General features: G+C 38.8%; 1 protein-coding gene across 1 annotated transcript in view; it reads left to right on the plus strand.

Moving 5' to 3' along the window:
* Window positions 1-13862: 13862 nt before the first annotated feature.
* The window catches only part of ada (adenosine deaminase), a 30204-nt gene continuing 25662 nt past the window's right edge, over window positions 13863-18404 (plus strand). Inside the window, exon 1 of the mRNA XM_033969573.2 lies at window positions 13863-14281. Within this exon, the coding sequence (XP_033825464.1) occupies window positions 14240-14281 (42 nt within the window). The 5' untranslated portion in view covers window positions 13863-14239. The remainder of the gene's footprint in view (window positions 14282-18404) is intronic.

Raw genomic sequence — 18404 nt, forward strand, 5'->3', positions numbered from 1 at the left:
GCACCTGGGTGTAATCAGATCAGTCTTGTGAGATGTCACATAGTACATAGAGATCACTGAAGGCAGCACACACTAAGGGCATTTTTGACCAAAAAGTTGCCTAGTTCTCCCTAAAGCTGTGAAAACATGACCAGTAGGAGCAGTAGACAGAGGTATTAAAACACAAAACGATACAAAGTTGAGTAGCCAAAAGGTGGATTCAGTTTTTAGTTCCACTTTAAAGTCTACACAGCTTCAAACAGCAAACCACTGTCCTGCTAACAGCTACTGTGCTCATTTAAATGACTTCTGTGCACCAGCAATTCTTGTGCCCTCTGTTGGCATCAATGACACTTTTTCTTTACCCTAAAATCAGGCTTGAATGACTGTCATCTTTTGCATATACATTTGTTTAACTATACAATGTAAACTGCTAAGGATGTCCATATGAAATGTAATTGTCAAATGCATAAACATGTTAAATGTATCACCCTCGTGGCAGTGACCTCAGCAGACCCAGACTTCGGTCACTTTTGCCAGGTCGTGGTTTGAATATTTCCTTTTTGTCTGATTTGAAGGTGACTCAGAATAAAGTGGATTTAACTGCCATAAATGATCCTGAGTACTGTATGTCCCTGGACACTATTACACAGCAGACACAGACAGGGTTCAGAAAGCTCTGGGGCTGGTGCCCTTGGAGTCTTATGTGATATTGTTTCAGTGAATTAGTTCTGACGGCTCAAAGAATAAGTCTGAAAGAAGCACAAAAGCTGCAGTGGTGAAAAGTACCAGGGTCACTGTGTTGAATAGTATTAACAGAGTTAACTAGTTCACTAATATTATTGTATTTGCTACTTTTCCAAAGCCCTGCATGGCAAAAGATGAAGTTTAAATCTGTGAACTGGACAAATCATTGTAGGAGTGAAAGCCCTGCATCAAAACTCAAAGCTCAAAGTCAAACTGGTTAGTTCTAAAGTTGACTCATTGGTTGCTCTCATGTTGCTCTTTTACCTTCTCTTCACACTTTATTGGTCCTGCCGAGCTTAAAAATCTCTTTTTAGGGGAGTCCTGGTCCCAGAGGGGTCCCTATTCATGGGTTTCAAGCTATGGCAACAGTCCTTTGTGGTCATAGCAATAAAGCAATTAAAAAAAAAGAAAAAGAAAAAAAAATCTTTTGAATGGGGAAATGTCCTCTATGGATCCTTACAAAGTACTTCAAATCAAGAAGGAATTGTTTGAAAATGAATAGTACATGTTTTTAGTGGTAGGGGAAACCAGAAAGAAAACTACACAGCATGGAGAGAACATGCAAACTCCACACAGAAAGGCCCACTGTCAGCCTTGAATCAAACTCAGGACTTTCGTACTGTGAGGTGAGAGCACTACTACTGCGCCACTGTACTGGCCTCTGTGGACATAACATGGACATAACATGGACATAACATGTGGACATAACGTGGACATAACATGTGGACATAACATGGACATAACATGGACTTAATATGGACATAACATGGACATAACATATGGGCATAACATGGACTTAACATGGACATAACATATGGGCATAACATGGACTTAACATGGACATAACATATGGACATAACATGGACATAACATATGGACATAACATGGACTTAACATGGATATAACATATGGACATAACATGGACATAACATATGGGCATAACATATGGACTTAACATGGACATAACATATGGACATAACATATGGACATAACATGGACATAACATATGGGCATAACATGGACTTAACATGGACATAACGTGGACATAACATGTGGACATAACATGGACATAACATGGACTTAATATGGACATAACATGGACATAACATATGGGCATAACATGGACTTAATATGGACATAACATGGACATAACATATGGGCATAACATGGACTTAACATGGACATAACATATGGACATAACATGGGCATAACATGGACATAACATATGGACATAACATGGACTTAACATGGATATAACATATGGACATAACATGGACATAACATGTGGACATAACATGGACATAACATGGACATAACATATTGGCATAACATGGACTTAACATGGTCATAACATATGGACATAACATATGGGCATAACATGGACATAACATATGGACATAACATGGACTTAACATGGGTATAACATATGGACATAACATGGACATAACATATGGGCATAACATGGACTTAACATGGACATAACATATGGACATAACATATGGACATAACATGGACATAACATATGGGCATAACATGGACATAACATATGGACATAACATATGGACTTAACATGGACATAACATATGGACATAACATGGACATAACATATGGGCATAACATGGACTTAACATGGACATAACATATGGACATAACATATGGACTTAACATGGACATAACATATGGACTTAACATGGACATAACATATGGACATAACATATGGACTTAACATGGACATAACATATGGACATAACATGGACATAACATATGGGCATAACATGGACTTAACATGGACATAACATATGGACATAACATGGACTTAACATGGATATAACATATGGACATAACATGGACATAACATATGGGCATAACATATGGACTTAACATGGACATAACATATGGACATAACATATGGACATAACATGGACATAACATATGGGCATAACATGGACTTAACATGGACATAACGTGGACATAACATGTGGACATAACATGGACATAACATGGACTTAATATGGACATAACATGGACATAACATATGGGCATAACATGGACTTAATATGGACATAACATGGACATAACATATGGGCATAACATGGACTTAACATGGACATAACATATGGACATAACATGGGCATAACATGGACATAACATATGGACATAACATGGACTTAACATGGATATAACATATGGACATAACATGGACATAACATGTGGACATAACATGGACATAACATGGACATAACATATTGGCATAACATGGACTTAACATGGTCATAACATATGGACATAACATATGGGCATAACATGGACATAACATATGGACATAACATGGACTTAACATGGGTATAACATATGGACATAACATGGACATAACATATGGGCATAACATGGACTTAACATGGACATAACATATGGACATAACATATGGACATAACATGGACATAACATATGGGCATAACATGGACATAACATATGGACATAACATATGGACTTAACATGGACATAACATATGGACATAACATGGACATAACATATGGGCATAACATGGACTTAACATGGACATAACATATGGACATAACATATGGACTTAACATGGACATAACATATGGACTTAACATGGACATAACATATGGACATAACATATGGACTTAACATGGACATAACATATGGACATAACATGGACATAACATATGGGCATAACATGGACTTAACATGGACATAACATATGGACATAACATATGGACTTAACATGGACATAACATATGGACTTAACATGGACATAACATATGGACATAACATATGGACTTAACATGGACATAACATATGGACATAACATGGACATAACATATGGGCATAACATGGACTTAACATGGACATAACATATGGACATAACATATGGGCATAACATGGACATAACATATGGACATAACATGGACATAACATATGGGCATAACATGGACTTAACATGGACATAACATATGGACATTGCCCATAACATTCTGTGTGACTGTGATAGTGGCAGAGGTGTAGGCACAAAATGGCACCACTGTTTTAATCGTGGTTCCCAACCTGAGGAACCACGACCTGAGGGCAGGTCCACTTAAGAGCGAACTTTTGAACTCGGGACATCGACAAGTTTGTCATACACACAGGTGGGGCTTCAAGGAAAAAGGATTGTGAACCACTGCTTTAATCAGTCAGGCCTTCAGCAGCTGTGGGCACAGAAGTATCAGACCAATCTTACCATGAGTGAAGCAGAAGTGAAAAAGTTATTTTCTTTCAAAGTATGTAAAACATGTCACAGTCTCTTTCTTCTTCCTGTCATGTTCCTTTTTTGCAGCTTGTGTGAGGGTTTTGTCCATTATCGAGTCAGACTGACTCATGCTTCCAGGAAACACTGACGAGATGTAATACTTCAGTCCACGACCTGCTCAAACAATCTCAGCTATTCTCTGCATCATTCCCACTGAACGAGACTCAATGAGACTCACAGACTTTAGAGCGACATTCTCCAGTTCATTTGTGCCAGAGCCACAGAGGGTTGTTCAGACAGAGAGGGAGCGGGGCAGAGTGGAACATCTGAAGTGTTTTCACTAACTTCTCTCAGGATTCACAGGTGTTTCCTTTGGGGGAAATACTGGTGCCGTTATGGAGGTGATGTAATTGTACAGTCATAGTGTGAGTCTGAGGCTTTGTAAACATGGAGAGAGATCGTCTGTGGCTGAAGTAGACCTGACCAAGACTAGCCTAAGATCTGCAGGTGAGTCCCACTGCTCCTGACAGATCTAACCCAGCGGGATTGAAGGATGGGTCAAATGCAGAGGACAAATTTCCCCACTGGGACGATAAAGTGTACTTTATGATTACCTACACAGGAGTCAAGAAATCTAAAAAATAGCCCTGAACGCAGCGCTGGCCCTGCCTGAATAAAGTTAAAGCCCCACTGCTTAACCTTTTAGCCAAAAATAAAAGCATGTTATTGGTGACACACACGTGTCCAAGTCCTTACAGTTAGTGGGCTCGCATCTCCACAAACCTTACTCTTATTTGGCCTTCACCCACTTATCTTCATGGAAATGTTGTTCCTTTGTCTATAATATTCCACAGTATGGGATGAAACATATCTATCCATGGAGAATGTTCTGAAGTATGGTTTTAACTTTCTATTTCCATGTAATCATGCTGGTGGTATGTCATCTTCAGAAAGTTATGCAGTGTTGCTTTAAAGGGCCCATATTGCTCTATTTTCTGATGTATTTTATAGTTTCCTCATCACAAACAGACCTGGGGTGGTGTTTTATTTAATTCACACATGTTTAACACAAACACCCTGCATATTTATCCTGTTTTCTTTACTCAAACGGAAAACACTCTGTTCCACCTTGTGATGTAATGTGGTAATACAGGAAGTGCTCCACTGTGTTTTTAAACTCCATACACCTTCACTAGAATCATTTGGATGATTTCAGCTCTTGAATTGCTAATTTCTACTGAGAAAAAGGTCAAAGGAGCTGTTAACTCAAAAACTAGGACTTCATGACATCACAAGGTGGAACAGAGCATTTTGAGCTTTGGAGATGTACAACTCCAGGTCTGTTTTTGAGGACGTAACAACATTATAACACGGCTTAACGCTCACAAGAGTCAGTTTTGTGGACCTGTACTTGTGGGATACTTGACTCTTTTCTTCCCCATAGAGTATAAAGTAAAAGCAGCACTTTATCCAACCAAGTGTTTTGAGCTTTGGAGCGAGAGACGACCCAAACGTTCAGGATTACTCAAACACGTGTGAATGAAACGAAACAAAACGCAAGCATGTTTGGAGGATCAGATAAGATTTATTAAGGAATGACCTGGCACTAGACAACTATTATTACACACATGCTATTCCCGAATCATTTTAACCACAACATCAGGAAAATATCAAACGTTCCCGTAAAAGCTAGCATGCTAAATATGTCTATACAAAATGTGAGGGGGTATTTTACTTCTATGGGGTATTAACTGCTAACACGTAACATATTTAGATCACCAGGTTACCTTTTATTGTTTTGAAAATGCTATAATCACCAAAAACAACGTCAGTTCTATGATAATAAAAGAAAAAAATCATATCAGCTGGGCATGTTAAAATGTTGTTACCCCTCAAAAACATACCTGGAGTTGTGTTTTGTTTCATTTCATCATACCTGGATGACTGAGGGATTATACAGAGCCCCCCCTCGCTTTGCTCTCTGTGCTAAGTCGCTCCCCCTTCAGAGCGCTATTACAACACAGTCAGCATGCATCCTGTTACTGAAACTACTGCACATCATATCAGGTTTGTGAAGATGTAGTGTACAGTTTTGTAGCAGGTTTTTGTATATTTACGGAGAATTGTCGCGTTGGAGAATAAACCAGACTGTTTGAATGGGGCCCGGGAGAGATCGCTAAATTAGTCAAACGTACATGGATGACATTTAAGACCTCTTCAGACATGTTTTTGATGATGGAACAAGGTTATAACGTGGTACAAAGATAAAAAAAAAAAAAAGTCGATTCTGCGTACTGCTCCCTCCCCTTTTGTGAATGATCAGACTTGTAAAGAGGATGCAATGGAAAGTTACCTGATTGTTGCTAATGCTTTTGTGCGAGTGAGTCATTTTGTCCCATTCGAGGTACATAACCAGCAGAGACAGGTACTTGGAGAGCCGGGTCTGTGGATGTGTTTTGCCTGGATGACAGCAAGATTCCTGGGATTCTGTTCTGAGGTGTGAAAATCCAACAAGCGCACGGAGAGGGGTCAAAGGTCGGCGGATGACGCTCAGCTCCAGTCAATGTGGACGAGTTTAGAGACGCTAAACAAACATGTGATCAGGAAGAGAGAGACAGGTGAGCAGGGGTGGGTAGTACTCAGATAGATTTACTCAAACTTTTTAAAGAAATTGTACTTTTCAGAGTACTTTTCTAGCCAAATATTTTTACTCCTACTTGAGTAATATTTGTATTGAAGTAACAGTATATGTTTGAGTAAATGCTTTGGTTCATATTCCTACTGTGAGTAAATGTAGCTTTATGTCGACAATATGAAATGATTTGAACTTTTGTGTTTTTTGTAGCGCTCCTTCAGATATGATTTAACTTGGCTCATTTTTGTATCAATCCTTTGAAAATACCTGATTTGATGCATTTTTCATATTAACTTCAAATTATAAATCAGATGCTGTGTCCCAACAGTTACTCTTTAAATTACACTTACTTCAGTAATTTTTTGTACCACTACTTTATACTTGTACTTGAATAATATTATTTTAAAGTAATGTTACTTTTACTTGAGAACTATTTTTGGCTGCCAAAAATATTTTTTTAAATGCTAAATTCTACCCCCCTCTGCAGGTGAAGCTGACAGGAGGCACCAGGACAGGTAAAACTGGGTCAGTGACATCAACTGTTTGAGGTTTTGTGCTTAAATCATTGCTTTTGAGTTTACTTTTTTGGATCCCTTGACATTTTTTTTCTAATTTACTTTATGTTACTTTGTGCATTTCAAATGTGTTAAGAAATAAACATTTAAATTCTACCAAAAACTCTGGATGTGAGTAAGTTTATTTGAGATTCATTTTATTATATGTTCGTGTCCATGGATTTGTTATTATACTTTGCTTAAATGTCTCACAGTGTGGCATTAAACTTCTTCATAAAGCCAAGTTGGTGACGCCACCAGTCCAAGTTACAGGTCAGATCTGTGCAGAGGCGAACCTGCTCACAGTAAGAATGCATGTTTTTGAATGTATTTTGTATTAACAATAGAACGCCTGTAATTGAGTAAATAAGAGATAAGTTTAATGCCACACTTATATTTTTAAGGCAATAACATCTCCATGGAGACCAGCAGATCCCCCCGACCCCCCTCCAGAAAATGTACACAATGTACCTTTAATACTGGTATTTATTGCTTACTTACAGCCACATGTGACAGAACCATGGCAGCCAATATGTGCCTTTACCACCACCGCACTGCACTCACACACCACAGTCATACAGGCAATGTGGGTGAAGTGTCTTGCCCAGCGACACAATAACAGTAAACATCATGACTGAGAGACTTGAGTACAGTCTGGTGTGGTCTGTGTGCTCATAAGACCATTACATAACTTTACATTTGTGTTTGTGATTCCTGCTTCATGACTCATCCTGTGTGAACACAAAGACACAACAAAAACATCTCACTTTGCCAACGCTGAGACTGCGGCGAAGGTCGTCATGAAAACAGACATGTTTAATGCTATATCAACGAATATTCTATGGAACAAAATGTCCTAACCCCAGTAGTGCAGTAAAGTGAGTGGCCACTGATCCAGAGGTTGGCGGTGCGATTCCAGCTCCAACAGATGAACGCTATGAGTGTGTCCTTGAGCAAGACACTTAAACCCCCTCACTTTTCGTGCTTTGAATATGGAAAAGCGCTATATACAAATCTGACCATTTACCATTTCACCCCCCTCACCAGAAAAGTTCCATAGTGCACCTTTAAAGCAGTTAAGCAGTTAAAGGGACGGTACCTGGTTTTAAAGTCCTCTGGTTGAGATGAATGATCTTTATGGTATTCCATGTGTTGTGAATGTAAATACATGAAAAAGATTATATTAAAAGACATAAACTAAACATTTTATGAAGTATTTTAGTATTAAATAAAAGAGAAGCTGCTGACAGGGTTACTCACTTTCATCCAATCACGACTATTGTTTGCTAATAATCATGGGAAAGAACTGCCTGATACTACGCCAGACAGTACTTTCTCTGTCATGGTACAGTTTGAAAAGTGAGAATACAGGATAGAAGTAAAATTTCAAACTTGATTTTAATAGTAAGGATTACACTGCATACTCAATACTGTTTCTGATACCACACTAATATTAAACAGACTAGAGAATATCATATCATAATATCTACTTTAAATGGTAGTACTTTCTTGTCTGTTCCCACGTGTCCTTATATCTGTGTAATCCCTCAGTGTCCAGTAGGTCCATGGACGTATGCTAGTATATTTGTCTCATGCTTGATTGATACCTACTCAAATATATAGATTCAGTACTCGTTTTATTATTGATTTCTATAAGGTTTTTTGATACTTTTGACAAGTCTGTTATAAAAGTAGAAATTGATTCTGTGTCATGTGCCATATCACAGAGGCAGAAAGGACTGAGTATGCTTATTATTATTTATAATGTACTGCTTGCTTTGCTTTCTTCTCAATGGAGTGTGCACTGAGCAATAACACAACAACGCCCTCTGGTGGATGAAACACAGAGCTGCAGGTCAAGAGTAACTTTGAGACTTAATCGCCCTCTAGTGGCGCTGTCCTGTTTTCACACACAGAAATGCTCAACAGATCCTATGGTACATCGAGTGGTGGAAGAAGTGCTCAATTTTGTTACTTAAGTAAAAGTACAGATACCGGAGCAAAAAATACTCAAGTAAAAGTATCACATGAAAAAGTAAAGTAAAAAAGTAAAAGTATTTTGTTACTATAGTTACTACAATAAAGTAACTACAACAGATATGACAGATAATGAGTTGTACAGTCATTATTCTACGAAAAACAAAAACAGAATCTAAAATTGATGATTCAAGAATAAACTATAATGACCCACTAGTACAAATGTGAAAGAGGTAGTTGCAGTTGCAGTAATCATCACTCTGTACTGGCACTGACACTTACTGTACCATTACTTGTATTTATGTAAAAGTAGGTGTAGGAGTAGGAGGTGGAAGTGTAGGAGGAGTAGAGGTATAGTTGTTTTTCTAAGTCATAAAACATTTTCTCTGTCAGCAAATAGTGGTGTGAAAGCCCATTAGCAGCAGTAGTAGCAGTAATAGTGGTAGAGGCCACAAAGTAGTTTCTGGGTGTCAGCAGATATATGAGATTGTCTGTGAGTAAGTCCTTTGCCAGACGCTGAATCTTTGTATATTTCTGCTGCATCAGGATGACTCGTGTCTCTGCCCACAGGGGCTTTTATACTCTGTCACTTTATACTTTATAAATATATGAGGTGTTTTACCAGAACTAACAATGTACTCCTGGAAAAAGACTAAAGGGGAGAGTGAGGGTGGAGGAGGGGTGTGGCTATAAGGAACAGTGTGATTGGTCTAACAGGTACAGCTACTTCAAACTTCACCCCTGCAGATGTTTGGAATCAAAAACACCTGTCTGTAATCAGGGCAATCTTGCGTGATGTCACCAACTACTTGAGAGTGAAGAGGCCAGTGAAGGCAGAACACACATAGATTTAGGCATTTTTGAAAAGAAAGCTGCAAATTTACAAAGTTTGCAAAAAATTATTGAGAAAATAGATGGTGCTATTTAAACAACATACACACAGTTAGTAGTTGATAAAGTGGATTTAGTTCCACTTTAAGTAAGAGTGTCCAATAAAATAACTATTTTTGCTCATGAAAAGATGCATTTTTAGAATTCCACCGCATTGCATTGTGGGTACATAGCAGTACACCTCTGGGAGTCTACAGCACAGAGCAGTGATCAGCGCTTGTGGTTCTGTGGTTGGATGTTGACACTGTTGGTTGGCTCTGCTCTGCTTCCATTTGGATAATCCATCATTATGTTGCAGTGTTTTTTGTTTTGCAATATGCTCAAACATAAATCAAACTGACAGAAAAAATGACATGAAAATATCTGGACTTGGGTAATTCTAGCTATTGCAAAATAAACATGTAAACAACATTGAGAAAGTACTCAAGTAAGAGTGAAAAATTCTTTTTCTGAAAAAGTCTATTTCTCTTTCTTTTGAATTTTTCTTTCATCTATAAAAGAACCTTTAGCTTTTGGATTTGGATGAGGATTTCTTTTGCCACTGGCATTGTTGCATTCCTCTACAGAAGGTCTTTCCTCGACACAAATCTGGAAGTAGCACCTTATACAAAGTAATAAAATGACAAAATCAGAATACAAACCAAAACCAGTGCTTCACTTGGAACAGACAGATCATCTTTTTTACTTGAGACACACCCAGTGTCTTCATTGGACTGGCCTTTGGCAGTGATGTGAGCAAAATGAGCTGTTTAGCCCTGTAGACAGATAAAATGCATTTCAAAGCTAGTTAAATGCTAGTAGACCATAATCCAGTAGACCATATATATATATATATATATATATACACACACACACACAGCCTACTACCTGGCCAAAAAAAAAAGTCGCCACCAAAAAAATAAGGTGGTCACATACTCTAATATTTGGTTGTTCCGCCTTTAGCGTTGATTATGGCGCAGTGACTGTGGCATTGTTTCGATTTCGCTTCTGCAATGTCACAAGATTTATTTCCATCCATTGTTGCATTAATTTTTCACCAAGATCTTGCATTGATGATATTAGAGTCTGACGCTGCTCAAAGCCTTCTCTAGCACATCCCAAAGATTCTCAATGGGGTTAAGGTCTGGACTCTGTGGTGGACAATCCACGTGTGAAAATGATGTCTCATGCTCCTGAACCACTGTCACAATTTGAGCCTAATGAATCCAGGCATTGTCATCTTGGAATATGCCCGTGCCATCAGGGAACAGGAAGGGTAAACTAAACAAAAAGGCACTACTGAAACAAATGGTATCTTGCGAGGTTTAAAACAAAAACAAAGGTAAAGTTAACTGAAACACAAATTTCACAATAAATAACAAAATCTTACGACAGAGTCAGTATTAACAACGAAGTGTCTCATAACACAGAAAGCCACTACCCCTATAGTGACTAGACCAAACGAGAGACACACACAATTACATACTGGCCACACCAGGCCAGCAGCCCCGAACAGGTGTCCCCAATCTTCTTAAGTAGGGTGGAAGGCGGCTGAAGGTGGGCCAGGCTGGAAAACTGTCCTCCAATCAGAGCCAAGGGATCCAACAGCCATGATTATTGGGACAAACAGACAAACAAACAACACAAACAACAAAAAGAACTTAAGGCCTAGGCCCATAACAGCTTACTTAAATCCAGGTGGTAACTTTTTTTTTGGCCAGGTAGTGTATATATACAGTGGGGCAAAAAAAAGTTGCCACCTGGAGGTTTAAAACAAAAACAAAGGTAAGGTTAAGTAAAACACAAATTTCACAATAAATAACAAAATCTTGTTATTTACAGTTGTGCAAGTTCTCCCACTTAAAAGGATGAGAGAGGCCTGTAATTTTCATCATAGGTTCACTTCAACTATGAGAGACAGAATGGGGGGAAAGAATCCAGGAAATCACATTGTAGGATTTTTAATGAATTAACTTGTAAATTCCTTGGTAAAATAAGTATTTGGTCACCTACAAACAAGCAGATTTCTGGCTCTCACAGACCTGTAACTTCTTTAAGAGGCTCCTCTGTCCTCCACTTGTTACCTGTATTAATGGCACCTGTTTGAACTCATTATCAGTATAAAAGACACCTGTCCACAACCTCAAACAGTCAGACTCCAAACTCCACTATGGCCAAGACCAAAGATCTGTCAAAGGACACCACAAACAAATTGTCGACTTGCACCAGGCTGGGAAGACTGAATCAAATGCAAATGTAAGCATCTTGATGTGAAGAAATCAAAAGTGGGAGCAATTATTATAAAATGGAAGACATACAAGACCACACATAATCTCCTTCAATCTGGGGCTCCACACAATATCTCACCCTGTGGGGTCAAAATGACCACAAGAACAGTGAGAAAAAATCCCAGAACCACATGGGGGGACCAAGTGAATGACCTGCAGAGAGTTGGGACCAAAGTAACAAAGGCGACCATCAGTAACACACTACGCCGCCAAGGACTCAAATCCTGCAGTGACAGACATGTCCCTCTGCTTAAACCAGTACATGTCCAGGCCTGTGTGAAGTTTGTTAGAGAGAATTTGGATGATCCAGAGGAGGATTGTGAGAATGCCATATGGTCAGATGAAACCTAAATAGAACTTTTAGGTAAAAACTCAACTTGTTGTGTTTGGAGGAGAAAGAATGCTGAGTTGCATCCAAAGAACACCAAAGCTACTGTGAAGCATGAGGGTGGAAACATCATGCTTTGTGGCTGTTTTTCTGTAAAGGGACCAGGACGACTGATCCGTGTAAAGGAAAGAATGAATGGGGCCATGTATTGTGACATTTTGAGTGAAAACCTCCTTCCATCAGCAAGGGCATTGAAGATGAAACGTGGCTGTGTCTTTCAGCAGAACAATGATCCCAAACACACCGCCCGGGCAACAAAGGAGTGACTTCGTAAGAAGCATTTCAAGGTCCTGGAATGGCCTAACCAGTCTCCAAACCTTTGGAGGGAGTTGAAAGTCTGTATTGCCCAGCAACAGCCCCAAAACATCACTGCTCTAGAGGAGATGGGCAGGAATGGGCCAACAAACAGTATATAACAAAGTATTGAGATGAACTTTTGTTATTTGCCAAACACTTAATTTCCACCATAATTTTCACACAAATTCTTTAAAAATCAGACGATATGATTTCCTGTATTTAATTTTTTTTTCTCATCCTGTCTCTTAGTTGAATTGCACCTATGATGGAAATTACAGGCCTCTCTCATCTTTGCCCCACTTGCCCCCCATATATATATATATATATATATATATATATATATATATATATATATATATATATATATATATATATATATATATATATATATATATATATATATATATATATATATATATAAATTCACCTCTGTGTCGTTTAGCCTTGTACTTGTTTTACACGCTAAATGTTATCATCAAAATGCAAATGGTAAAAACCCTGCAATGCTGATTTTGAACTAGGCTTTGACATAAATAAATGTGGTTGGTACCAGCCTAAACCCAATGGATTATTCATAATAGTGAAAAATAGGTTTAAATGCACAATCCACGTATATATAAGTATATATGTAAATATCTTCTTATATACAGTATATGTCTCTGCTCGACTCTTCCTGTTTGTGAGCGGTGACGTCATATTAATCACTGCTGGGATACCCCCGTGGCCCATCCTTAAAAGTCAACGCACGCTAGTGCTGTACAATATTTATTGTGTTAATGAAGTTGATTCTTGTTACTTTCCCTCGGAGCCAATTAGCGCCAAAGCTCATCACGTGGGAAAAGCCGGTTGATAATCTTAGCTTGCAGCTTCAGATCCTCCGTCTGCACACCTCTGCACCCTTCAACACTCCTCTGCGCTCCTCTGCGCTCCTGTGCGCCTCGTGCATATATGACCTTATCTCTATGGCGAAGACCCCAGTAGTGTGTCTGCGGTGTGTTGTGTGATTTCTCCTGGTCTGGGGCGAGCAGTGTGCACAGAGAGAACGGGACTCTGGATGATGGTCGAGGCGAAACAAACGGTCCTCATTTAATAGCTTCATAAAACACAAAGAAGAAGTGTCAGTGACAGAGGCTGGAGGGCTGACACAGCTCGGGGGGCTGTCACAAAAGGAAAGAAACGCTCGTGGCCCCTCTGCTGGTGAACATCGATATCTGAGCTGTCCGTGGATTAACTCCTCTCCGGCTCTTCAGCATGGCACTCCCCTCCGACGCGATTGTCTTCAACAAGCCCAAAGTAAGACGTGTTTTTATGGGTAATATTGTGTCATTTTGAATGGACACGTGTAACGTTTTGTTAGTTTTACGCGAGATTTATATGTTTGCATGGTTACGGAATTTAATAACAAAAGAAAGCGTCCGTGAATGACATTTACAGCAGTCACATGTTGTTTACAAAGAATATTCAAATGGATTAAAGCAAAAATGTTCCTCATTTTGGGTGGAACTGCAACTGTACTTAAAATATCAGGAAATAGAGTAAGCAAAACGTTTAAGAGTACTGTTACTTCAATAAAAAAAATGTAAAAGTATGCTGCTAGAAAAGTATAATTTCTCCAGAAAGGTACTCAAGTAACTGTAAGTAAGTAAATGATAATGATAATGAACTAATTAAAAATGGTTTTGACCATATGGTGCTGTTTACTCTGTGGGGCAGGGGCGTAGCCAGGGTTTTTTTGTTGGGTTTTTTTACCAGGGGGGCCAGCAAGGACAGATAAATTTCTGTGGTGGCACATGAATAATCATGAATAAAATTTAAGATGCCTGTGCAATAATACTGAATAAACATTGACACATTGCACTTTAGCAATATATGTATCTAAATAAATACATAGATAGGTAAACATTAATAATACTAATATAACAATTAAATGGCTGCGCGTCTTACAGTTTACATGTAAAAGTCACCAAATAATGTATAATGTATGTCTATAAAATCCAAAAGAATCGCCTTATTTCCTCCTGTGTGTCCGCTGTGCTGCTTCTGATTGGTCACCTTTTCAGTCAGTCTCTTTTTTAGCCAATCTACTGTCTGGAATCTGTTTTATAGGAGTTGTGCCATGACCCAATGCTGAGCGTTGTATCTGAGTCCCTCATACGTTCATAGTTTAGTAGTTATTGGTGTTTGTTTCTTTACATAGTCCATATTTGAGCTGGTTATGGCCTGTAAGAGCCATTGACTGAAGCAGACTTCAGCGATCTTAGAGATCTGCGCACCATAGAGAGATCAGATGGACCGCTTCGTTCTTGCGGCCCCTGACAGAACTTGAATGAGGATAGACGGCGTTAAAAGTGACTGGCAGAGGAAAGGTTTTCAGAGAGAATGCAAGGTGTAGTGTGGAATAGAGCATTGTTTTGTATACGTCCCATGGCCAGTGCATGAAAATATAAAGCCTCTGTGTGTGTAATGCTGCAGGATGGTGTGTTTCATTCAGTCACACTTGGTCATGTGGGGGGGACCATGGGGGGCCACCACGTAGCTACACCTCTGCTGTAGTGAATATAGAGCTGTTTAGACATGCTAAAGTCAAGTCCAAGGTCCACTATAACTTGGGACCAGCTATCGTCCTGTCTCCATGAAGAATGCCTAGAATGTCCCATTGAACATTAAACGTATTTATAACATAAATTAAATTCAAGTGGTTTTATTGTTCCTAAATAATATCTTGGAAAACATACTTTTACTGTGAGCGGGGTTGCCTCTCCACAGATCTGATTTAGCTAAACCAGGAAAAACTAGGACTAAATAAAATTGAAACCTAGAGTCTAGACCAGGATGAAGGGAGATTTGAGCTGCTGCAAAGCTCAGATTCAGACAAACTCATTAAAATTTCATAGTCTGTTAAAAAGTGATACCACAGAGGGCAGTTACACAGGGCATAAAAATAAATATTTACATAATTTACAATATTTACAGAGTGATTTGGGTAAAATGTCTATATGCGACTTTGCAACTCTGACAAGTAGGTGTTTGATTCAGTAAGAGAATTCTGTTTAAAGTTCACATTTAAATTTTTGCAGGAGAGTTGACAAAAGAATGAAATATGAACTGACAAACTAATACAACAATCACATTTCAGAACATGTTTGTACAGGTCTAAACTACAGGGCGAGCAGTTTTTATGCAGAATTATTAAGACCATTGCTGTTTGGGGAGGAAATTATGGATAGGGATACTCGGCAATTGGGTACTGACAGATACTTAAAGCAGTAGTTTTCACGGTTTTACTTTGGACCCCAAAGCAGCACACAACTGGTAAGTGGTTCAACTGTTTATTGTCCAGGCTAATAATAAGGTAAATGTGGTAATATCAGGCTGGGGGGTCTGGTGCTGCAGCTAGAGGTAATGGGCTGGTTTGGAAGCTGGCAGGTAGACAGGCAGACAGCTTTCAAAAATAATGACAGAGACACGTGGACACAGAACACGCAATTGCAGTACAAAACCTCTAAAAAAAGTGAACTTGTCTTGTGCGGCCAAACGCATCTACGAAATGGAGAAGTGCCAACGACAAACTGGCAAGAAGTGGCTGAAAAACAGACTTGTTGCACTGCAGGAAATGAAGGAAACTGTATCCAGGTGTGCCAGCTATCAGATCAGATAAACCGACACCCAGGTGGGAGGAGAGGGAAAGAACACAGACGGGAGGGGGAGACAACAGGGAAAACAGCAGAAAGGAGGATCCTGACAATAATATCAAGTATCGGTATCGAAACTAAAAAAGCTGGATTGGTGCATCCTTAATTTTGGTTCGGTTGGGGTTAATTGCGCAACCCTATTTCCTACGTATCAAGTCTCATTTGAGGAGTTTTAAGTATTGTAATTGTAGATATCTGACTGGCTATATACAGTGAACCGTTTTGCACTAGAGACTGATATGTGTTTTTCATTGCCAATGCCGATTATTTAGAATCCAGTGCAACCGATGGCCTCTCTGAACTTGATACTCTGATATCTTGGAGCCGATATATAGGGCAGATTTAGATTTTCCTTTATGTCATTTAAATTTACTATAGACTGACCTCCAGCTTTTTTTTTTTGTTTCTTTACCACAGACCTTTAGACAGCTGTGTATCACATTTAGTGCAGCTGTCTTTTGTGCAGTGTTAAAATAAAGCTTTGTTTGTTGTTCTAGGCAACAAATTGACCAAAAGAAATATCGGCCTCTGCTGGACATTTAAAGCTGCCAATACACTAAAAATCTCAAATATTGGCCTGACATATTGACCAACCGATAAACAGCTTCATTATTATTCCACCATGTTGCACAGTATCTAACTCCGTACAACCTATAGGTGTAGTCCTGTAGTCGTTTAGTTGAGTGATCAGTTGATGGTGCCTTAGTCAACCAATCATTTTATTGTGGTTATAAGGATTAATATGGGATAACAGCAGAAGGAAGGAGGCAGGGAGTGGATTATCTGAAGATTTGGAAGTGAATCCTTTGTTTAATCAGCATAAATAGTAGTTGCTTATAGTTGCTTTACGTAAACACCCCAGCAGATGAGTGCGGGTCTGGGTTAGATACATAGAGGTACGTAATAGTTTGGAGAACCCCAAGAATTTCTTTAGGTTACATCAACAATGAAAATATATAGAAGATTTTTTGTTTTTGCAGTTCATTTTGTATACCTTATTTTCAAAGATATCTACATTTTAGATCCACCCATTCATTATGTTCCACAGTATTGCGTTAATATAATTTATTTCCATGGCACGCCACCAAACCAAATCTCAAAGCCTGCAATTTTTGGAGTACCATAAAAACTGCAAACCCTGTAGTTTCGATCTGACACATACACAAATCACATGTTTGTCACTTCATGTTTCATATTTATTTCCTGAGTCTTTCTTAATAAACTGTTTGTTATGAATGAAAGTCTCTCTTTATTATTAAAAAGTGTTTTAATCTGGTTTAAAATACAAAATAATGCATCAGTTACACAAGAGTATGAAGTTTGTGGTCCCCTTATCTGCTGTGCACACTTTGCAGCCTGATACCGGAGCAGATTATACACAGGAAACACTACTATCGCTTTAAACAGACATGAGAGAGGGTCTGAACCAGGTCTGAACCAGGTCTGAACCAGGTTTGAATAAGTCTGAACCAGTTTTGAATCAGGACTTCCATGTATATCCTTGAGTCCTCCAGCTGTACTGTGTTTCTATCAGAGAAACAAACATGGCAGGAGGAGAGTGTAACATGTGTGAAAACATCTGGTCTAGAAAGGGGGATAGAAATATTATGTACTTGGCCGAGGTGAGCACACAGAGTGAAACACAATATTCAGAAAACCTTGAAATCCAGTTTGCACTGTTTCTATTGTGGCTACTCTTTGAGGTGACATCAACAAAAATCTAA

This window comes from Periophthalmus magnuspinnatus, chromosome 7, assembly GCF_009829125.3.
Source record: "Periophthalmus magnuspinnatus isolate fPerMag1 chromosome 7, fPerMag1.2.pri, whole genome shotgun sequence".
In the NCBI taxonomy this organism is placed as follows: Eukaryota; Metazoa; Chordata; class Actinopteri; order Gobiiformes; family Gobiidae; genus Periophthalmus; species Periophthalmus magnuspinnatus.